The sequence below is a fragment of the Carettochelys insculpta genome, chromosome 2 (assembly GCF_033958435.1).
Source record: "Carettochelys insculpta isolate YL-2023 chromosome 2, ASM3395843v1, whole genome shotgun sequence".
In the NCBI taxonomy this organism is placed as follows: domain Eukaryota; kingdom Metazoa; phylum Chordata; order Testudines; family Carettochelyidae; genus Carettochelys; species Carettochelys insculpta.
In genome coordinates, this window is record NC_134138.1 from 108,736,235 (window position 1) to 108,759,599 (window position 23,365).

General features: G+C 45.1%; 1 protein-coding gene across 1 annotated transcript in view; it reads right to left on the reverse strand.

Moving 5' to 3' along the window:
• The window catches only part of FBXO15 (F-box protein 15), a 56,641-nt gene extending 40,214 nt beyond the window's left edge, over nucleotides 1–16,427 (reverse strand). Inside the window, exons 1-3 of the mRNA XM_074985861.1 lie at nucleotides 16,270–16,427; nucleotides 5,655–5,774; nucleotides 3,898–4,002 (exon numbers count right to left, since the gene is read on the reverse strand). Of these exons, the coding sequence (XP_074841962.1) occupies nucleotides 3,898–4,002; nucleotides 5,655–5,774; nucleotides 16,270–16,427 (383 nt within the window). The remainder of the gene's footprint in view (nucleotides 1–3,897; nucleotides 4,003–5,654; nucleotides 5,775–16,269) is intronic.
• Between the last annotated feature and the right edge of the window lie 6,938 nt (nucleotides 16,428–23,365).

Here is a 23,365-nt window from a genome sequence, read left to right on the forward strand (position 1 = left end):
CCTCAGAGTCCATGGCAGTGCAGCTCTGTTCCCTTTCCATTGTAGGAGACTGGCCCATACCACTCATTGTTTCTGCAGGAACCAAAGCAGAGTACAGGTGAGTATCATATGGAGCAGGGCGAAAGCCACATGCCTGCAGAAGTTGTGCCTGGGTTTTCTTTCCTATCCTAAGCACGTGGCTGTCTGATAGGGTGTTACAACAGCAGAGAAGTGTGTCATAATCGGAATTGGACTCCTGCAAAGGGATTTTTTTAGCTTCATCTGAAACTTCTTTTGTCTGTATGCACAACCGCCAGCCACCCTCACCCTCTCACTCACCATGATAATGGTGCTTGTCGAGATGTGTTCCTTGCAACAGAGAGCAAGAAAGTGAATGAAAATGTAGGAAAAGGGTTTTGTCAGTGAAAAATTACAATGTAGCACTCATTGTTAACAGATTCCTTTTTGCGCATTGTGCTGAACAGAGACCTGGGTGGCCCCTACAAACACCATGTCAGAGAAGTTGCAAGAAATAAGGAAATGTCCTAGGAAAAACAGGAAGGATTTTGTTTGCAAAGTGTTAAGTCAATCTACAAGTGAGTGCAGACACTGGGAACATTTGGAAAGCTGAGGGACCACAAGGACAACCAGGGATGTGCCAGGCAGGCCATAGAATACACGATCAAGGTCACAGGGGAACACACTGAGATCCTGAAGTATTTGGTGAAGCAGCACAGTGAGCCAAGAGAGGCTCATCCCCTCCTCCAACAGATTCAAAATTCTGGATCCACAACCCCACCCCCCGCCCATACACACACCCTCATGTTCTTTTTCCTATACACTCCACCTCCTCTCCCAACTTTGATTATGATATCTGGACCTATATACATTTGAGAGTTGTAAACCCTTTGTCAGCACCTTCCTTATCACCTCTCAGGAGTGCTTTATTGTGTTTCGGTAAACAGTTTTCTGATGAATAAAGGCACACTTTTGTAATGGTTCTATGCTTTTATTTACTGTTTTACAATGTCACAGAAAAACCACTGCGCTCTCAGGTGCGGGCATTAAAGGTATGTTCCCAGCTATGTGCTGCACCGGATGGAGGAGGAGTACAGCACTGAAGCAACTGCAACAGGGTTGGGTTTTTTTGGTTTTTTTCCAATGTCACTCATTTTCAAAGTGCACCCTCAAAGCCCCCCTGATTTTGACAGCAGCCTTTCAGCTCTTCTGATAGTTCTAGTGTCTGGCTGCTCAAACTCTACCACCAACTACTGTATCTTAGTTCTCCACTCCAGAGCAAATAATTCCCCCCCAAATTCACACAAATTATGCAAATACAACAAACCGCAATAACTATGGGCATATTGCCCTCAATGAGTCTAGCCTGCCACAGAGGCACATTTATCTTACCCTCCATCTTCTAAACACACCTTCAGCCACCAAGCGGCACCTGCTCAGCCTACTGTTAAAATGCCCTCACTGCTGTCCAGATGCCCCATGTATGGTTTCATCAGCCAGGGTCGTAAGGAGTAAGGTGGATCTCCCAGCGATAAAAAGGGGCATTTCTATATCCATCACTGTAATCTTGTGGTGTGGAAAAATTCCCCACCTGTAGCTTTCTGCACAGGCCAGTTTTCCTGAAGATGCGTGTGTAATGCACCTTTCCAGACCACCCTGTAAAGACATCTGTGAAACACCCACGGTGATCCAGCACCATCAAGAAGTACCTCTTCCTGGATATACTCAGTGTTAAGGCAGACTGGTGCTAAAAATCAGAGTGTGCGTACCATCCATAGCCCCTCCTCCCCGAGCTGGGAAATCCCATGTCTGCAAACCGGCCGTTACATCATGAACGTCTCCCAGAGTCACAGTCCTCTGTAGCAGAATGCAATGTATTGCCGTGCACACTTGCAGCAGTACAGCACCATCTGTAGACTTGCCCGCTACAAGTGGATGTGCAACTGGCTGGTAGCAATCTACACCACTGTTGCCAAGCTATTTCCCACTGAAAGAGCAGCTCTCATTCAGGTGTCCTTGCACTGAAGTTTCGGGGCCAGCTCAGCATGCAGCTCCAGGAAGGTTGTTTCACACATCATAAAGTTCTGTACCTACTTGTCTTCATCCCATGCCTGCAAGACGATGCGATTTCAACAATCACTGCTGGTTTCCCTAGTCCAAAAGTGCTAATTTACCTTGCACAGCTACTGTGTGACAGCCAAATGCAATGGCAGGTTGCTGCTGTCCATATCACACACGCTGTCAGGCTTCTCCAAGTGTTCTTCCTCAGTCAGTAATTTCAAGATGATCTCTGCTTCCATACACAAGATCTTAATGACAGTTAACAGAGCATGCAAGAGATGCGTGGCATCCATTCTTTCTCACTGCAGATGCCAGAGTGCACAGCAGAAAATGGCAGTTGGAAAAATGGCACGAAAGAATGCCAGAAGCCATTGAGCAACACAGTGCCGGACAGGATGTTTTGTATGGTCCCATGAAGCCCTGTGTCTGTTCCATGCTTCCACACCTAGACACGGTGAGAGACATACCCACAATACATTGCTCCCACTGTCAATGGGGGAGTTAAAGATGTGGACGCAATCTGTTGAAGAGGGAACAAGTATGAACATGCTTTGGTGACTTCTGCATGTCGACATTAGTTCCCTCGACAAAATATGGTAGTGCAGACATACCCTAAGCTGTTGAAATCTGTTGAAATCTCTCCCACTGACAGTAGTTGCAGTCACTCATGGTGTGAGCAGAATAACAAAGCTGAGAAAAGGCAAAGGAGTTATTGTAGATCACAAGCTCGATAAACCAGGGTTGCCCCTTGTAATTTTGTGGCCTATGTGATAATAATCACATTTAAACAAGAAGTGGTATCTGAAATTATTTACAGAGTGTATTTCAAGCCTACAGGATTGCAAAGTAAATCTTCCATATGTGACCCAATGTAATCAATGTCTGCCTGCATCTGTCAACATTTCAGACAATAATTTAGAGGTGTGGATTTCCCTGACTCTAGTCTCTACTGGAGTGTGAGCGCCAAAGCCCAGAGATGACACTTCAGTGTCAACACAAACAATTTCAGTGCACATCGTTTTAGTACATGGAGTGGGAATTGGAGTGGGAAGAATTGGCAAAATAGGAGAGAGTCTACCCGGAAGCAGATTTTCTCCCTAAGTGATGGGAAGTACAACAAGGCACTAAAAATCCTGATACCTGAACATTTTAATTACTACATACAGATCACCCTCTCCACTTGGTTTGTCTGTAAAGCTTATGTCAGTGAGAGACTGCTATGAACTAAGTCTTATGTTTATATCCTGACCAATGGACCATAACAAACTATGGAATTTGGACTTTTGAACTGAAATGCCCACGATAAACCTTTTTCCTAGTTGTTTTTTCCCTTGTTTTGATCAAAAATAAATTAACTGAACTGTGTCAAAATGGAAGCTGCTGAAACCACCACCAGAAGTGGCTGGATACAGAAGTCCCATGCAACAAAGTAAGAGGAAAAACTGTGCTAAAAAAGAAGGAACCTGAAAGGAACACTTGTAAAATCCCTATCTAAACCGGCCTGTGAGGAGGGATCCTGGCAGCCTCTTCCAGTTCATCTAAATCAGAAAGAAACGCATAAATAGATCTTATAAAGCAATAAATGCAATCGGGTAAGTTTTCAAAACAGTGTGTTTGGTTTTAGCCACCTAAGTCCCATTAACTTTAATAGAACTCACACAGCTAGAACACCATGCAATATATGGAAAATTTACCATACAGGTCGCAAGACAACAGAAAAATAGCCGCTCCATACTTGCATCAATTTCCTGGCATCCATGAAACTAAATTAAAGTCTTATATAATTCAAGTTAATTTGACTGCTGTGAGATTACTGTATGTCCCCGCTCCCTTCCTTACTTGTCATTGGACAGATGATAGAAGTGTTTATTCACACAACCAATACACAACAGGGATGTAGCATCCAAATAAGAAAATATCTTCAACAGTATCTCTGATGGCATACTGAAAACAAATAGAAAGGGAAAATATTACTGGACTTAACTGCAAACTTTTACAGGGTTGACAAGTAGCTAAAACCTTTAACCCTCAAGCTCAGGAAATTGAACAAAAGAGAAAGCAGCTACTATTTCATAAATTCACTTGTCAAACCTGTCTTTGTAAAACACCATGTGCTCACTTAAGAGATTTAACCTGCAGCCTTATCAGTTTTGATTTGTTGCTCTGATCTAAAGCCTTTGCTTTCTGCACTTCACAACAGTGTATTCAAGTGGCACAAGATGTTAACTGGAAGCTTCGTTCTTTGTGTGTTCATATTACTTTTTTTTTTTTGAGCTTTAAACCAATTTGGTTAAGAAAAGTAACAGAGAACTCATTTGAATTACGTGAAATTATACTGTTCATCTCTCTCCACCCACTCAGGTTCACATATCATGGCCTCATATACACTCACTAAGCACTAATATTCTTCAAATGTATCTCAGAATGTTGTACATTGCTGTCACCTTTCAAATGTGATGTCACGTCCCAAGATTCTTCACCAACAGTGAAGTCCAAGCCAAACTTCAGTGGGATGCTTTCTCTCCCCTCAGCTCCATGGGGTTTTGTAGAAAGTCTAATCTAACTCTCATTCAAGTCAATGGAAAGACTACCACTAACTTCAGTAGGACTAGCTAGGGACCCTGGTGGCACTTCTGAAAACGTAAATCTGTCTCCCGCTGTGGCTGTCAGGCTGTCTTCCCTGAAATCACACTCCTGCTGCTGCTTTGCAGTTACCTGCTGGAATGTTAAAACCACAGCCTGGGGCACAAATCCTTCATTTAGGGGTTGGACGCTCCAGGCCATTAAATTAGCATTTGTCCATGGTACAAAAATGCAACATAAACAGATTTTATTTTCCCCATTTTTCTGAGTGTTGCAGTTCCCTGGTGGAATCAGCAACTGTGCGAGTCTCTCCTGGACCATTTACTCCAGCAGTTTGTAATCTCCCAAACGCAGGTTGACGACTACCACTAGATACTAAGGGAAATATATTAAAAACTTGACATCTAAGTGAGCTCAGATGTACAAAGTAAGTAAACTCAAACATATTTCTCTAAGATTCCAATTATAACAATCTCAGATATTACATGTAACAATGAGAGGTACACAGTTTTTCAGAGAACAATGTGATTTTCACATTGACAGTGTCCCTGTAACATTTCCAAGCACATCAGCACAGAAAGAAAAGATTTTACATACCCATCATTCTAAAATTTCCTGTGCTAACACTATTTCTTACCAAGCAAATTATTTTAAAGTGCCATTTATTAAACTAAGGCAGTCACAAGCTTGATTTTAAGAAACAAGGTAGCTCATTCTTCAGTGCCAGTGGGCTGCACATAGGCACCTGAGGAAATATGTGGCTGCATAATCTTCCTTAAAGAGTAATAATGCATGAGAAAGAGTTCATTTTAATACTCAGACCCCAATTCGAAGCTTCTACGGTAAGCAGGAAAAAAACATTCTAGGTCACTTTTACACAAAGAATAATTGATATGGAAATCACCAAGAAACAAACATGGAATCCACTAGGCTATTTTTAAATATGATTATATTTCAGAGCAGAACTGCCCTTTAAACTTTGACTATCACATTGAAGCTGCAGGTATGCTCACCTCTCAATGCATGAGCAAGATCTTGATTTGACAGAAGTGTTCTGACATTGCCTTTGAATACAAATGGTTTCAGTTTCAGATTGTTTCACAGACATGGCAGTGAAGATTCCTGATCTATTCCTACAAACACAAAGATAAAGCTGTTACTAGTCACATGACCATTAACTGAAAAAAACATGTAGCAATATGTACTGGACCTGGCAACATAAACAAGATTGAGAGGGACGTGTGATAGTTAAAAGACTGACCCCAGTCAGCTCTTCAGTAACGTGAAATGATTAAGCTGATGAGATGAAACGGGGCTGGAACATACAACCTCCTTCTGCGTCCACTCTACCCTCCTCCCCACCCCCACATCGCACCCTTCCCTCAAATCTCTTCCTCTGAGATATGCAGCCTTGGAGATTACTGGGGCGCCAGGTGTGGGGCAGCAGAAGGGGTCAGCCCCCACTCTGCACTCACTGTGGCGGAAGGTGCCATGGGGAAGCAGAACAACACAACAGCCTCTGCTCTGCTCCTGCCAACTTCCAGGACAGCCTGGCCTCTCTGCTTCACTGCTCTGCATACATCTCCTCCAGACCACAGAGCTGGGCTGGCAGTGGCACAGAACTAGCAGCCAGAAGTGGCTCTTGCCGCTCAGTGCTGCTGGTGGTGGCAGCAGGGGCTAATGGGAGGGGACTTAAATTACCTGGTGGCAGCAAATGGGACTGGAAGATGGCGAGGGGAAGGGGCAGAGAGAGCACATGTACTGGCAGGTGGGACCAGGGAACGTGCTAGTGGGGGAATGTGCAAAGACCCCCTGCAACTTCCCCCAAGCTCTGCCAGAGTGAGGTGCCTGCTGGCCTACTAGAAAGAGTTGAGGACTGATCTGTCCTTCAGGTGAACTGGAGACTCCTGCTCTGCATGTGCCATGACAATATGCAGTCAGTTTTACTGAAGAAGACAATCCATTCATCTCCTTACAAAGAGCAACTCCATCAGGGCCTGCATAATCACAGTCAAGAAGAGACTCTACCTAGGACTCAGGTTACTGCTAGTGCAAACAGAGATTTAGAATCAAGACAGATATTTGTGTTAACACACTTAACTCTCAAATGTTAATAACAAATTTTAAATAGAGTAATTTATATGTTGATTTGGTCAGAGCCCAAGAAAAATTACACAAAGTTACAAATCTGGATCATATCTAAAATATGAAAATATACTCCCACCTCAGATCTGCTCACATTCTGCAGTCAGAGGTGTCCTAAATCACTAGCAAGGTGGGCTTTGCTGCTGTTTTTATGTATTTAGTTTTGAACACTGCTAGAAGTTTGTGGCAAATTGCCATTACTTCCCACAATACAAAAACGCAGCCTGCTTGTGCCAAATGCAAATAAAGTCACATACTTTATTCTGCCACCCATTTTATACCTAAGTCCCCAAAACAGTAAATGTATTTTAAACTATCTGTATATTCATAATATTCTAAATTATCAAACCCCATAACAACTCTGGAAAAAATAACAAAACATGTAGATGGAGTCTCAGAAATCAGACTCTGTCAACCACGTGCCCACTGCTTCTGTGGTTCCACAAAGTACAGTTTCCTATAGTCTCTCTTCGTTAATGCTCCTGAGTTTGGATTGCCAGATGGCATTTAAATACCTGGTCAATCCAACGCTGTATCTAGGCATCCAGCTGAAGCTGAAGATGCTTAAGAGAAACCTAATTTGGATGGACATGGGTCAGCAAAACATTTAATATAAATAGGCAATAAATAAAGTACATTTTATGATTGTGGAGAAGAAATGAAACTTAGATGAGGAACAAAAATTAGCTTTGACTTCATTACATACTTCGTTCGCTTCACAAATTACTATGCCATCAAAATGGAAATCCCAAAGGTCCTATGTTTAGGAGCATATTTAGAGAAGCATATTGCCTTCTGACCTAAAAGTCATGCACCGTGCACTTCAGAAGCCAATCCTCTGAGTCTAAGGGACCAGTGATCAGTAATAATTTGTCAAATATGATCCTGAAGGTCAGATGTATGTTTCACTAGATCTACTACTGTTGACAGGTAATTTTGGATCAAATCTGACATTAGATTGTGAAAAAGGAAAACATGACGTTGCATTTTTCAGCAAAGCTGCTCAGCAACTGGAACACAGAATTCCACCCTTAACATGTTAAAGAAGACACCAATCTTTTGTGATGTATAGCTTGGCAATACTACTGTATAGAAAAAGGGTCAAAATTCTACCATCTGGTCTGAAGCAATGTCATTAAGATTTCTGTGTTCTGAGGGAAGTTTTCAAAAGCACTCAAGAGATTTACAAACATAAGTCCAGTTTAAAGCCAGTGGGATGTGTTCCTAAATCCCCAGGGTGCTTTTGAAAATCTTCCACTCTACTTTTTCACTTTTTAAAGGCCATTTTTAAAAGCTTGAATTTCATTTCTAATTTTTCATCTTTGACAACAAAAAGTCCACATTTCATTAATTCATCAACCCACTCACTTTCACGTCCATTGTGTGCATGAAGATAAGAAATCAAGCTACATACTCGAAAACCTTTCATGACAAAATATACAAGGCTAAAATCTAAATGTCAGATGTTAATCCCCCATACACAATTTCTTTAATAAGATCATTCTATTAAGAATCTCTAGCTCAAAAGCACAATGGCCTCAGTGGTTGGTTCATTGCTGTTCAATTTGTGGCACTTGGTTTTGTAGCTGTATTTTCTCTGCATAAATCTGTTGTACATGCGAAATGGAGACATCCTTTTCTTAGGGAAAGCATAAACACGTCTGTTTCAAAGAACATAGCAACTTGTAATTACAGTTGTAACAATATAGATTGTTTCCAAATTATCTAGTCATAAATAAGGCCTGAAATAATTTAAATGACTATTCCTCATTTCATCTGATGGTCGCAGTGCTTTCCAATGGGAGGCACTTCTAACAATATTTTACAGGTGGAGAAACTGAGGTAAGAAATGGGTAAGAACTTGCACAAGGTCATACAAAAGAAGGGTTGAGAACATATCACAAGCATTTCTGACCTTCCTACTATGCCAGTGTTTCTCAAATATTTGGAAGCTGAACCCCACTCCAGAAAAATTAAAATTGACACCACACACGCCTTGTGCTACCAAAGCCATCTTAATTTATATACCTTCTGGGTTCTGCTGGTTAATTCTTATCTTTGCTTTCTTACCTGTGCACATAACACTTTTGGAAATGATGGTGTAGATATTCTTAATGTCCTACTGCCTCTCCTTTCTTACATTTGCTTTCAGGAGCAGCGAAATAATTATTGACTCGTTATTAGACCTGCACTGAGTGCAGATGACAGGACTAGATGACCTGCTGTGATCCCTTCCACTCTTACACTGCTGTGATTCTATGATTTAAAGCAACGTTTCTCAAATGTGGTCACCAGGGACTTTTTGTGCAGCTAAAGCAACCTCCTGGGCAGTGATGGGGGCAAAATATCAGCTTCTACCCCTCTCTCCTGGACGCATAGCCCTGAACCAGCTCTGGAGACAGGCAGGACACAATGTTGCAGGAGCAAGATGAGCTCTCAACCCAAGCAGGGGCCAAGGGGTTGGATGGCGATGGGTCTTGGGCTTCAGCCTTGTGGTGGTTGGTCAGCAGGACTTCAGTGGTGGAACCTCAGGAGCCTGGCAGCTGGGCTTCAGGCACCAACCAATCCCTGGTTCTGATCATGTGGCTCCAGCTTTGGGCTCTGGTTCCCAGCTCCAATCCCAGGCTCCAGACAGGTAGTGGCAGAAACTGGCCTTGGGTGCTCATCCCTGCCCTGGCTACAGGGCAGTGGGCTTCAACACCTGGCTTCAGCCACCAGGCTCTCAGCTCTACCCACCCAACACCTAGTGCTGCCCCATGGCTCTGGCCACACAGGCTCACCTTCACGACCCCCTACTGCCCCAGACCTCTGCTCCTTCCCCGGCCCTTCGTCCACGACCTCATCACCCCAGACCCTCATGCCCAGCCAACCCCCACTACCTCCCTCTAACCCCGCATCCAAGGGTTAATTCAATTCGCCTTGGAGCTTGCTGGCCAGCATGGGGGCTGGCCCAGCACTGAGCCCAGGCCAGCCCTCCCCAGTGGAGCCCCCTCCAACTTGCCAGCTCCAGTCCCTCTCCCACCCAGTGTGGGGCCCGGCCCAGCCCCCAACAAAGCCCCTCCCACAGCCTGCGTGGAACCCAGCCCAGATACCCCAACAGAGCCTCCACACCATGCCAGCCCCAGCCCCTCTTATGGCCAGCTCAGGGCCCGGCCAATGCACTTTGGATGTGCACTGGAAAAAGTGGACCACAGATGTTGCCTGACCAGAGAGTTTCAACCTGTAACATATTTAATAATTTACACCCTTTCAAAGGTAAGCCTCTGACAGTTTAAGTGAAGAGTTTTGACTTGGTCGCTTTTTACAACTATTTAACAGAGAGGTAAATAACTACCCAAGGTTCAAGACACTTTATTCCCTCTATATTTTATTCAAGATCATTTTCACAGCTGAAGCGTCCCATACCCTTATGGCCCACCAAGACATCCCTTATGTGATTCAGTTTCCCCATCTGCAAAATAGGGATAATAATAATACCATTTTTGCAGGACTCCCTGGAGATAAGAGAAGATCATTTTTTGTTAGGTGCTCAGATGCTACAGCCATTAGTACCACAGAAAAGTCTTTAAATAAATAAATAAAACATCATCTCCACATAAAATTTTTAAATAGCCATACTTTATTACATTCAACCAAATTAAAGCACATCTTCTCTTAGCACAAAATCTATATCAAGTTTAAAACTTCTAACATTTTTGCTACAGACATTTATGAGTGTAATTACAAATTTTCGTTAATCAAAAGAATTTTGTTTTCCATATCCCAAAAACAGTTGGAGGATTGCTGCTCAAACAAACATACACAAACGATAAAAACACCAGAACATCTTTGTGCACTGAACAAAATTGAAAATTGCTACTCTTCAGAGTGAATAGTCTGAAAAAGATCTTCATTGTATGAAAGAGGACTGACTTGTGCAGGAGGGCAGACTAAATGGTCACAATAGTCCCTTCTGAACTCAGAAGTTTATGACCTGCAACAAGGCCCAGTCCTACAAACATTTATGTATATGAGCATTTGTGGGATTGGGTCCTCAATTATTGCAGATACTGGTACCAACAGACAGTAGTAGCTGTCAGTACAGGTTTGTTTGTTTGTTTTCATTTTTTCCACTAATATTGCTAGCCCCAAATGTAGTAGCAGGCATCCTTCAGTCTGCATAGACTATGGATCGCACCCTTTATAGCTTCAATTGAGGACTTCATTCCAAATGAGCTTGTATTGTGCAGGCATCCTTCAGTCTACGTAGACTATGGATAGCGCCCTTCATAGTTCCATTTGGGATCATCATTTGCAGCATCGACTGTGATTGTGAAGGGCCACACGAGACTGACAGTCCTTGCTGCATCTGTTGCATGTGTAATGGGTGTCTGGCAGGTCCTTAGTGTACTTTCTGTGGGCTCGCTTCTCCTCTGCTAGCTGCCTGATCCTCATCTCACCCTTCTGAAGGCCCTTGTGTAACCCCTGCCTTCATCTGCTGCGGTCATCTGCTAGTTCTTCCCAGTTGTCCAGCTCGATGTCTACCTCTCTCAGGTCTCTCTTGCAGACATCTTTGTAGCGCAACTGGGGGCGTCCGGGAGGTCTTTTGCCAGAGGCTAGCTCACCATACAGGATGTCTTTTGGAATCCTTCCATCATTCATCCTGTGGACGTGGCCAAGCCAGCGGAGCCGACGCTGCCTGAGGAGGGTGTGCATGGTTGGGATTCCAGCTTGCTCGAGGACAGCGGTGTTGGTCACTCTGTCCTTCCATGATATTCCAAGGATGCGCCTGAGGCAGCACAAGCGGAAGACGTTCAGCCTCTTTTCCTGGCGGGCATACAGGGTCCAAGTCTCGCTGCTCCGAATAGCCCCAAATGATAAAATCACAAGGTAGACCTTCTTAAATCATCAAAGTTGTGAAGAGGTGTGCTAGTTTCTGGTTTTTTAATCAAACAATTATGTGAAATTTTCTAGTTTCCAGCCATAATGGTGTGTAGAAAAGCTTAGGGTTAGGGTTAGGGTTTTCATGTTTTCAAGTGTTCATGTTTTCAAGTGTTTCTACACACCATAATGGCTGGAAAGTAGAAATTTTCACATAATTGCATGACTCCAGGAGCTAGGACTTTAAGAAGAAAGCATATAATGATGACTACAACAAGATTCAGCCATGCGAATTTCGAACTTCAAATTTCTAAGGCTACTTTTACAAACCTTAGACCATCAGACTCAAGAATACTAGATCTAGCTTCCTCCTTCATTAATAATCTCCCGACACCCTACTTACCATGCTCACTTTGAAGTTGGGAGCTAGTGTAGACACAGCCTTGGTGCCGTAAACCAAATGAAGATTTGGCTTCAGAATGACATAAGTACATCCTTACAACATGCTGCTGAATACACACATTTTCAGGATGCTGAGCTTTGTTTCTACACTAATCACTTTGCTTTTTCAGATTTTATCCATCACCTTCAAACTCGCCCTTGCTTTCATTATCAAAACAAAAAGCAGTCAAGTAGCACGTTAAAGACTAGCAAAATAATGTTTTTGGTTCTCTGTGTCTTAAATATTGAGTCTGTTCTGGTCTGGCTATGGTCTGAAGAAGTGGGTCTGTCCCACGAAAGCTCACCTAATAAACTATTTTGCTAGTCTTTAAAGTGCTACTTGACTGCTTTTTGTTTTGATAGTGTATAGACTAGCACAGCTTACTCTCTGTTGCTTTCACTATTCTAGTCATTATTTCCTTCTTACGGTCTAGGTCATATGTCATGTTGCTCCCCTGATACATGAACTTCTCTACATTCTCTATTTTGATCCCACCTACACTGATCTTCCTTCCTATTTCCTTAATTCCACATACCATTGTCTTTGTTTTATTGATGTTCATAATCAGTCTGTGCTGCTTCCCATCCTCATTTAACAGTTGCACTGTTCTTGCTAGCTTCTCTTCATCTTCCTCAATGATAACTATATCATCAACAAACCTCAGGTTGTTGATTCTCATCCCGTGCACAGATATCTCTTCTACCTTTTCTTTGATCTTGTCCATCGCTCCAACACCACCCAAATCACTTTCTGATCTATTCTGTCAAAGGCCTTCTGAAAAATGGACAAAGCAATTGTAAATGTTCTTGTTCTTTCATCAAGCTTTCTCTGCTATCAATCTTACTGCCATTATCTTCTATATGGTACTTCTATCATTCCTAAGTCCTGTTTGCTCATCCGCTAGATGTTCTTCTATCTATGATCTCATTCTCTCTGTCTGTATAATCAGCAGCACCTTGCCTCAATGACTTGTTAGGGAAATCATTCTCCAGTTCTTGCACTCCAATGCGCTTTCTTTCTTGTATACTGTCACTAGCACAGACCTTGTCTATTCCTTAGGTGCCATCCCTTCTTTGCACGCTATGTTATATAGTCAGCATATTTCCTGAATCATAGTTTCTCTGCTGTATTTGATCATCTTTCCCATGATCTTATCATTTCCAAGGTAGTTGCTTCACTGCTCTTTCTACTTCCTCCTTCGAAATATCGGTCTCACTCTCAATGCTCGGTGCTGATATCTCTTTCAGTTCTTCAATCAGTCTCTCTGAGACACTCAGGTCCAACTGTGCTTTGTACAGATCAATGCAACATCTTCTCCATCACTGCATAACCTTCTCCTTGTTCATGTGCGCCATGTTGTTTTCGTCTCTGACCACTATCTGCTTCAGCGGCCACTTCCTATTAATATTCCTGATCATTTTACACACCTTCCTAGTCTTACACTAACCATAATACCTCTCTATAGCTTCATACTGCTCCTCTAACCATTTGGCCTTATCCATTCTGGCCGCTTTTCTTACCTCATTGTATTTCACTCTATATTGCTGTTCTACCCTCTCAGAAACATCCCTTCTGATCTTCAACACTCTCTTCTCTTGGACCAACTTCAGCGTCTCCTGCATAATCCACTTGTTATTGATCTTCCCTTCTTCTGGAACCATCTGCTCAATTCCCTCTTCTATCACCATGGCTATTCCTTCGACTCTCTTATCTAGGTCCTTCTCTGAGCCCACATTCCTGATCTTCTCTTCAAGTGCTGCTCTATATGCATTCCCTATTTCTTCCTCACCTAACCTTGCCACATCTCTTTGTTTCTTGAACTATTGTCTTATACTTTCTCTTAAGTTTCATCCTCACCATGAGGCCTATCGGGGTTCCATGCCAGTCCCAAGGCTTGATAAAGGAGGAGGATTGATCAGATGAGTGTCTATGCGCTGATCATAATACAACAATATGAATTAAATCCGATGCCAGTACAATTAACTGATAAAATATGCCAGCTTGGACGTCACCTGTATAAACAAGGTCCGTGGCACCAATTGATCGATCGAGATTGGGTTGATAAATTGGTTACCGAAAGACGATTACAATTAATGCATATACTATCAAACTCTGTAGGTGACTGGCAAGTTAGAGTGCTTTGAAAGGAGATGGAGAGATCCCAATGTGACATACCTGGACTGGTGAAGATGAACTGGACGGTATCGGGAGAGATGTGTAGTTGTGAAGTCATTTGGTCAGAGAATGAAATGAAGCATGAGGCAGGAGTCAGATTTCTCCTTAGCAAAAGAGAATCATGGGAAGATTTGGATACAGATAAAGAAACAAACGAGGCAAGAGACTACTAGAGTTTGCTACGGAGTACGAGATGGTGATCTGCAACACGAGATTCCAGCAAAAGGGCTGTAGGGAGTGGATATGGTGATCGGATGACAGCAAGTCCAAGAACATGATAGGTATCATTTTGATAATAATAAGATGGACGTCAGTGCAGTACAGTTTGCAGTCACTAGACTGCGGTCGGAGTCCATATCCGCTCCTTGGAAAGTTCAGCGCTTCCCATTGAGCGGATATGGACCCCAACCACAGTCTAGTGACTGCAAACATTAAGAGGATTGCCAGGGCTGGAGAATTTATAGCCCATGGGCCGGATCTGGCCCCCCGTTTCATTCCAGAAGCCTCAAGGCCTTGTGCCAGAGCCCCCAGCACCTTGCTGGCATGGCCCTGATGCCCCTTGGCAGAGAAGCAATCAGGGAACATCCACAGGCTGCCAAATCCTCAACTTCAGCTCTGCAGCCAACTACAAGTGCAGTATCTGAAGGTGTGGGCAGTGCACACCACATAAAGCAGATTAGTCCCTCCACCTAGGGGCTGGACACAGCAGCCACATCTAGGAGCAGGGCAGGTAGGAGCCTTAGCCTCACTGTGCCACTGGCCAGAAGCTACTCGGGGTGAGTGCTATCAGGCTAGAGCCTGCATCCCAGATTCCTCCTCCAGGCTAGAACCCCCTCCCATGCCCTAACTCCCTCCCATGTCCTGCACCCACACCCTAATTCTAAACCCCATCCTGCACCCAAACTCCCTCCAACAGTCTGCACCCCACACCTCCTTCCATGCCCTCAAACTACTGTGCCACCATTGGCCCTATGCCAGAGCCCACACCCCTCGCTGGAGCACAACCCCCAAGCTCCCACACTCCAAAAGCTCTCTGGCCCACTACTCAGAGCCCCCTCCTGCACTTCAGACTTCTTGGCCACACACAGGACCCCCCCTCCCACGCCCCAAACTCCTCATCCCACAGCACAACATAGAGTCCACACCCCCCAGTTGGAGTCCTCACCTCTTCCCACATCTGCACCCTCTGTCCCAACCTGGAGCCTCTTCCCACATCCTGAAAGCCTAATTTTTAGCCCCACCCACAAGCCTAGGAGAAAGCCCAGACCCTCGCTTCCTACCTCCTGCAGGACTGCGTGTGGCCCCATATAATTCCTTCTGTGAGTCAATGGCACTTGACGCAAGTAGGGCCAACTGCCTCACTGGGCCACTGGGTGTTGTGGGGGCTGGATCTGCATCACCACAAAAGATGGGGCCTTAGGCAGCGGGGGGGAGGGGGCGGAGATCTCTTCCCCAGACCACCTCAGCACAGCCCAGAATATGCCAGACCTACCCCAGGCAGCCCTTGGCGCTGTCAAGAAGTCTGCTTAGGGCATGGCCAGCACACAGAGAGCCTTTGACACCCTCTCCTGCCCCTCTATGCACACACACCTATGGGCCACAGGCACTTGCAGGTGCCTTAGCCTCCCTCCAGAACCAGACTCTTCACAGTTTAAGATCTCCCCACGTGGCTTCAGTGATCACGGAGGGACCCAAACTACACAGCAGGCAGCTCCTCAGAACAGGGGCTCCAATCAGGTCACACTGAGTGGCATTGCCCCAACTGGGGAGAAGTGAGACCTAAAAGGTGGCCACACATCCCCAAGCTCTGCCCACACGGCTCTACAACCTGTCCCTCCCAGCAGGCTTTGCAGCTCTCCAAAACACGCCCCTCTCTTCCCACTCGCCACACCAGAGACGCCATCGTTAGAGTTCCGAGTTAACGGGGCTGGAGCACCAGAGGCACTCGCCCCCAGCAATGCACCCCCCTCCGCCGCGGGGAAGCATCAGGAAAGGAGCGTGGTTACCTGAGCTGCACAGCGGAGCTGCTCCGCTCCCGACCCGGCGGAGGCGCAGCGGAGGACAGCGGGGTGAGAGCGGGCGGCACCCGACACTGGGGAGCAGCCGCTGCCCACGCCAGCCCTCGGCTGTGCTGCTGCAGGATCCAGCCGCGTCCGGTCGCCATGGTGACACCGGAATTGGAACGGCCCGGGCCGGAGTTCGGAGCGGGCCGGCAATTAGCAGCCCCTCCCCGCGCCCAAGGGAGTTCCGCCGGCGTCCGCGAGGGCGGAGCCAGGCAGGAGTGGTGGGGCCGGGGGCGAGGCACAAAACAGAACAGACATCTCCACGTGCATTGATCTCGCTCTCGCTCTCGCTCTCGCTCTCTCCTCCACGGCGGGTTACACTGGTTGAAGTCCAGTGAGCGGCCTGGCTCTTCCACCCATGCATGTCCCCCGCCCTTCTACCCCATTTTGAGGCTGGGGTTGTAATTTTGTAATGAGTCCCACACTCCTTCAGGGCTGCACTCTGGTGCAGAGTGCTTCCACTCCCAACCTCACCCCTTGAAAATCCTCCTTTTCAGTAACCTCCGTGGTTAGGTGAGTGACAAGAAGATAAGTGCATTTGCCTGGTTCACAGCCCTCTTCACCCTTCCCCAGAGCCCAGCAGTGCTCCCACCCATTGCTACCCCCCATATGTTGTGTCATAACCAAATGCTCACTGTCTCCAACATTTCTAGGGTCCTGTGCTGCCTCAGTCCCTCCTGCCCCATCCTCCAGGTTCCCTTAAATGCACAACCACTAGTTTTCCACTTTCTTCTGTACCCCACAATCGCTTGCATAAACCCACACATCCCAGCTCCTTTTCCTTACAGCACACCACATTGTCCTATCACTAGGGTGACTGGACACCTCAAAGGTGTTGGGCCTGTCCTGATATTAGGGGCTTTGTCTTATGTAGGACACTAATACTCCACATAAGACCTCTTACTCCCATCTAGATTTTTCACATGTGCAGCGTGATTATCCCACAACTCACATGTGCACCCACACCCATTTCCCCACTCTTCATGTCAGCTTTGCAGATTTGGTGCAAAAGATAGGGGTTTTTTTTTTGAAGGTCATTTTTGCCACTTCGCATCACTTGTTTGTGAAGGCTGCTGCATCAAACTTCTCCTTTAGAGAAACCCACAATGATGTGCCCTCTTTCAGACTGGCCATTTATTCTTATGAGAGTAAAATCAGAAAACATTGATTTCACCACACTCTAGGAGCCATAGGCCGTGTCTACACTAGCAAGTTCTTTTGGAAAATCAGGCCCTTTTTCGAAAGAATACACGGAGCATCCACACACAAAATGTGCTCTTTCGATCTGAAATCGAAAGGATGTGGCTCTTCTTTCAGAAGCCCACCCCCATGCCCAGTTCAGGAAGAGCATCTCTTTTGAAAAAAAAAAAAAAAAAGCATGTGTAGATGCTCCATGGTCCCTTTTTCCAAAAAGCAGTCCTCATTGTGCCATAGTTTTCTATCTGTGGGCCGTTCTTTTGAAAGAATAGAGGCTGTGTGGAGGCACTCTATCAAAAGAGAAGATCAATCTTTCGATCTGCTTTTTTGCGCGTGGCTGCGCTCTTTCACAAGAAGGTCTTACGGAAGAGATATTCCAGAAGATCGTCTTTTGAAATATCATTATAGTGTAGATGTAGCCATAGAGAACCACTGTTATTGAGAATGACCACCTGACGACTCAGTTGAAGGAGATACTGATCAGTCCTTAAAAACTCACCAAAAGAGGTTTACACATCAGATATTTGTGAATTTAAATTATGTGTGGCGCTTGACGGTACTGTGTCCTGCTATTGGGATAATTTGGTACAAAAAATCAGATTGACACATACTAATTTTTTTAAAAAACCTAACTTGTAAATCATTAATTCCTATATTCAGTGCTTTTTTGGAGCTGATATGGGCCAGTACTCTGTCCTGACACCTTGACAGCCTCAGTCATGGGATCCCTGGCCAGGTGGTGGGGGGACCCCACCAGCCTTGGGGCTGCGAGACATAGAAGCAGCTCCAGCCCTGGGGACCCAGCCAGGGGAACCCCCGGAGTCCACCAGTAGCTCCAGCCCAGGAGCCCTGGTGGGTGGCCGGGGACAGGAAGAGGAGCCAGCAGTGTAGTAGCGCCTATTTTTTTAAACAAAAAAAAGCACTGTGTATACTAATCAATGAGTTTACTTATCAATTCTCAGAAAATTCAACCTATTATCAAAGAGTAAGGACTGTAATTTTGCTAGTTTTTAATACCTTACAAAATGATTGACTCTTAGGTTTAAGTGCAAAACTCCTAAGCCATGGAGCTGCAATCAGTCCTCCTTAATAACCAAACTGGTTATTTTGGGGTTTGATGTTCAATTTACTCTTAATCCAGCAACCGGAAGTATGCTAGGTACATGATATAGATTGGACCAAAACCAAAATATTACATATGTAATTGAGAAGTGCACCTATGGCACTAAATACTCAAGGACTTCAGGGTAACCATGGTAATACTCAGATAAGCACTACAGCCACCAGCAGGGAGTACATTCTGTTTGTTGCTGCATGGCAGAAGTAGAGGAAGAGTGGTGTTTGGAATAGTAACAGGCTGGTATAGTCAGTTCACTCATGCACTAAAAAGAGACAAAATGATATGCTTCTGTTGTAAACCAGTAGATTATGTGAGGTATATGGTTCTTATCACCATACCTAGCTAGAGAAGAACTCACTGAAAGCCCAGAAGTCAATGTAGACATGCCTTTTCATCAATATATTGGAGTAAACCAAAACTCAGCATCTAAACACCCTATGGCAGAGTACTGGCTTCACCTCATCACCCTCAGCACTTCTCCATCAAGCAGGACAGAGAGAGAATTGCAGTAAATCAGTCTGACTCCAGTGTTTTTCTGTTCACTATCATTTTATTTGTTTTCATGCCGAGTGACCCTCAAATTAGGCCAAAAATTTCTCTTACTGAAAGTAAAGAAACACTCCACAAGCACCCCCTCCGAAAAAAAATCCCTCACAACATACTTTGCTGCCCTTTTGCCTGACTCCTGGTTGCTAGTCCTTCCTCAGGCCCCTAATAACAGGCCGTGTCTACTTACTGCTCGGGACCAGTGCATCTGCACCAGTCCTGGAGAGTTTCTCCGGTTAACACAGCTACTGTAGCTCTGTGGCCATGTCTACACGTGCACGCTACTTTGAAGTATTGGCGCCAACTTCGAAATAGTGCCCGTCACGGCTACACGTGTTGGGCGCTATTTCGAAGTTGAAATCGACATTAGGTGGCGAGACGTTGAAGTCGCTAACCCCATGAGGGGATGGGAATAGCGCCCTACTTCGAAGTTGAACATCGAAGTAGGGCATGTGTAGACGATCTGCATCCTGCACCATTGAAATAGCGGGGTCCGCCATGGCGGCCATCAGCTGAGGGGTTGAGAGACGCTCTCTCTCCAGCCCCTGCGGGGCTCTATGGTCATCGTGTGCAGCAGCCCTTAGCCCAGGGCTTCTGGCTGCTGCTGCCGCAGCTGGGGATCCATGCTGCATGCACAGGGTCTACAATCAGTTGTCGGGTCTGTGTATCTTGTGTTGTTTAGTGCAACTGTGTCTGGGAGGGGCCCTTTAAGGGAGTGGCTTGCTGTTGAGTCTGCCCTGTGACCCTGTCTGTAGCTGTTCCTGGCACCCTTATTTCGATGTGTGCTACTTTGGCGTGTAGACATTCCCTCGCAGCGCCTATTTCTTTGTGGTGCTGCCCAACGTCGAAGTTGAACGTCGACGTTGCCAGCCCTGGAGGACGTGTAGATGCTATTTCGATGTCACTACATCGAAATAAGCTATTTCGATGTAGCGTGCACGTGTAGACGTAGCCTGTGAGAGGCAATAGTTATGTCTAGAGCCTTGTGTGAATACAAAATTTGTATGCGTCTCAGATCCACAATTTGTAAAAGTGATCCATAGGTATAAGGAGATATTTGCAGATTTGTAGGGCTATAGATATAAAATTTTGTTCTGCGCCCATTTGCAATCTACCAAAAATGGCCTGTGGATATCCACAGCAGTGGACACAGATATTTGTGGATATAAAGCAGATATCCATGGATTTGTAGGACTCTAGATTTATCAACAAGAGAAATCCACACCCTCAAAATAACAGTCTACATCAGAGTTAGACTGATATAACTGCATCAGTCAGTGTTGTAGATTTTCCACACCACTAAGCAACAGTTATACCTACGTAAGCTTTCAGCACAAACCAGTCCCTAGTTTCTTTCTCTTTTAGGAGAAGAGGTAGCCTTTCATCCATAGGAAGTTTTCCTTTCAGCTGCAACGTGTCTCTCCTTTCTCTCACTAGAAGATGGGATTTTAAAGTCTGGAAGTCTTTAATTCACTCCAAGTGGCTCTAACTAACCTGAGAAACTTTTTCAGTTAATTATAATCAGGGCCTTCACCCTTCTAGGACTGATGGTCTGCTGACTTTGTCACAATCCCCACATTTTGGATGTCAATTTTGCACCCAAAGTCCACTTCTAACTACATTAAGTAATTAAAACAACATAGAGTCCTGTGGCACCTAACAGACTAAGAAATGTATTTGAGCAAAAGCTTTCATGGGCTGGAGTCCACTTTGGCAGGTTCATGAAACGGAAATTACAGTTCGGCAGGGATAAACACAGAGATGCAAAGATGTGACTGTTACATTTCTACGTGGAGGACCAGTGCTAAGGAGGTTAGTTCAGTCAGGGAGGGTGTGGCCCATTCCCAACAGTTAATGAGAATATGAGGAGAAAAGATTTCAAAAACAGACTGCAGCCTGAAAGTGCAAATCTGGAATTCATATATAAACTTAACACTATGACACTGGGTCTGAATAGAGACTGGGAATAGCTATCTCACTACAAAAATTCATTTTGAAAAATCCATTTTATTATTGTCACGTTCTCACCCAAAATGGGATAAATCTAGAAATGCCAAAAATATTAGAAATATGAAATAGATGTCTATGCTTTGGAACTAGGCTTAGAAAAGTAACCTCATTCTCTTTCCTCACACTCTTAGACCTCTAGCCCCTGCCCTAAGCCCCCAGCCCCACCCCATCTCCTGAACCCCCCGCACATCCCTGTGCCTTGAGTCCATCCTAAGTTCCAAATCCTGATTCCTGCACCCCCCACAAACAACCCCCTGCCTTGAGCCCCTCACCCCCCAAGCGCCAGCACCCCCCACTCCCTGACCCGAGGCCCCCACCCCCCGTACATTCCACCCAGCACTTAGATTTCTTCGAGGTCCTGTGTTTCTCCCCTAGCAACCTTCTGCCCTGAGCTCTCCCCTGCCCGGGAAGGTGTGATATAACATTACCTGTGAGAAACTGCAAAAAGTAAAATTTTTGTTATTGTTGCTATTATCTCTATTGTAGCTTCTATGGTTGGGGCAGCAGAGTCTAAAACGGGTGGGTAATAATTTTTGATGGGGCGTCATTCCAAGATTCTGGTGAGTGGCCAGTGGCTACATTTGAGTGTGGGTGGTGTGGGGTCTGGGATGGAGGCTGAGTGCAGAAGGTCTCTGAGAGTAAAGAAGTGAAGTGTAGGCTAGGGTGTGAGGTTTGAGATGGAGTTTGGGTGAAGGAGAAGGTTGTGACCTAGGGCAGGGTATTGGGGTGTAGAGTCTGGGATGGTATGGGTGCAGATGATTCTGGCCTGGGGGAGAGATATAGGAATAGGTGCAGTGTCTGGGAGTGAGTTTTGACCTGGGGAGGAGAGGAGGAGGGTGCAGAGGGTTTTAGTAATAACCTGGAGAAGGGGATGGGGTGCAGGGTCTGGGACTGAGTTGGTATGTGGTGCCAGGAGCAGTCTCAGGCAGGCTTTCCTGCCTACCAGCAAACCCCTCCCCCCCAGAGTGGCACACTCCCACAGTTATCCCAATAGGAGCAACCCCAGCCCACTGTCAGTTCCACCTGGCCTCTCCAGGGTAAGGGAGGAAGGGGATTCCTGCCCTGCACCAAACCCCAGCCAATGGGAGCTGAGAAATTATACTGTGCTTCCCCTGGTCCCCAGGAAAATATCTCAGCTCCTATTGGCCGATTTCCAGCCAATAGGCACTGAAATATTTTGCTGGGGGTGGGAGCAGCACCCAAAGATCTCCTCTCTCCATAGCTGTAGTGCAGGCTGTGGACCACATAAAAAGGCTTGGCAGGCTGGATCTTGCCCATCCCAATCTAACGTGTTATGTTTGAATCTAGTCATTATAGCTCTTGCTTTTTCATTGTTCACAACTTCCTTAAACAAATACCTTTTAGGTGTGAATTTTTCCTAGAAAGCTTGAAGTAAAATCATGACAGCTATTTTTGTGTGGTGGCTTCCGACAATTATTTACTGAGTTTAATTGTTTAATGATTTCTTGTGAGTTTTGCGTACACAATGATCACAAAGTAATTGCTCAAGGGAGGAAAAAATAATACATAATTAGAATTTGACCTGGGAAATAAGAACTATGCTGACCCAGTTGCTGGTTGAGCGCCTGTTAAAACACATTTTGCATCCATCAGGTTCCAGGAGAAAAACTACAACCTTAGATGACCCTCATCTTTGCAAAGACAATGGGATGGAAGGTGCACCTGAATCTTTGCAGGATTCAGGTCTTAACGTGTTAATTTTATTTACTTTGAAAAAGCAAATAAATACTTCCAAATTAATATTTCCCTTTTGTTTGCGAAACAATGGACAGTTTGCATTATTGCTAGGTCATAAAGTTTTCTTAAGAACATTACTAGAAACATTAATTTTTAAAAAAATCAGAAAAGAAGAAACACAACAACACGCGCACTATTTTTCGTTCACGCGCGCTTACAGGTCAGAAAAGTCCCGCCTTGCTTATCACTTTCGGCAAGTCCTATCCTTTCCTCAACCACTGGATTGAAGTTACTCTCAGGTTTGTGCCCGGTGCAATTTGATTGCGACAGCTGACGCTGGCGCTTTGCATTGTGGTAGTTGTAGTCATTTCTTCCCGCAAGACGCTTTTAAAAATGGACGTGAGGCGACTTTCTGGGAACTACAATTCCCGGCGCCTCCTGTTTTTTTTTTCTCCCAGGGACCTTTGC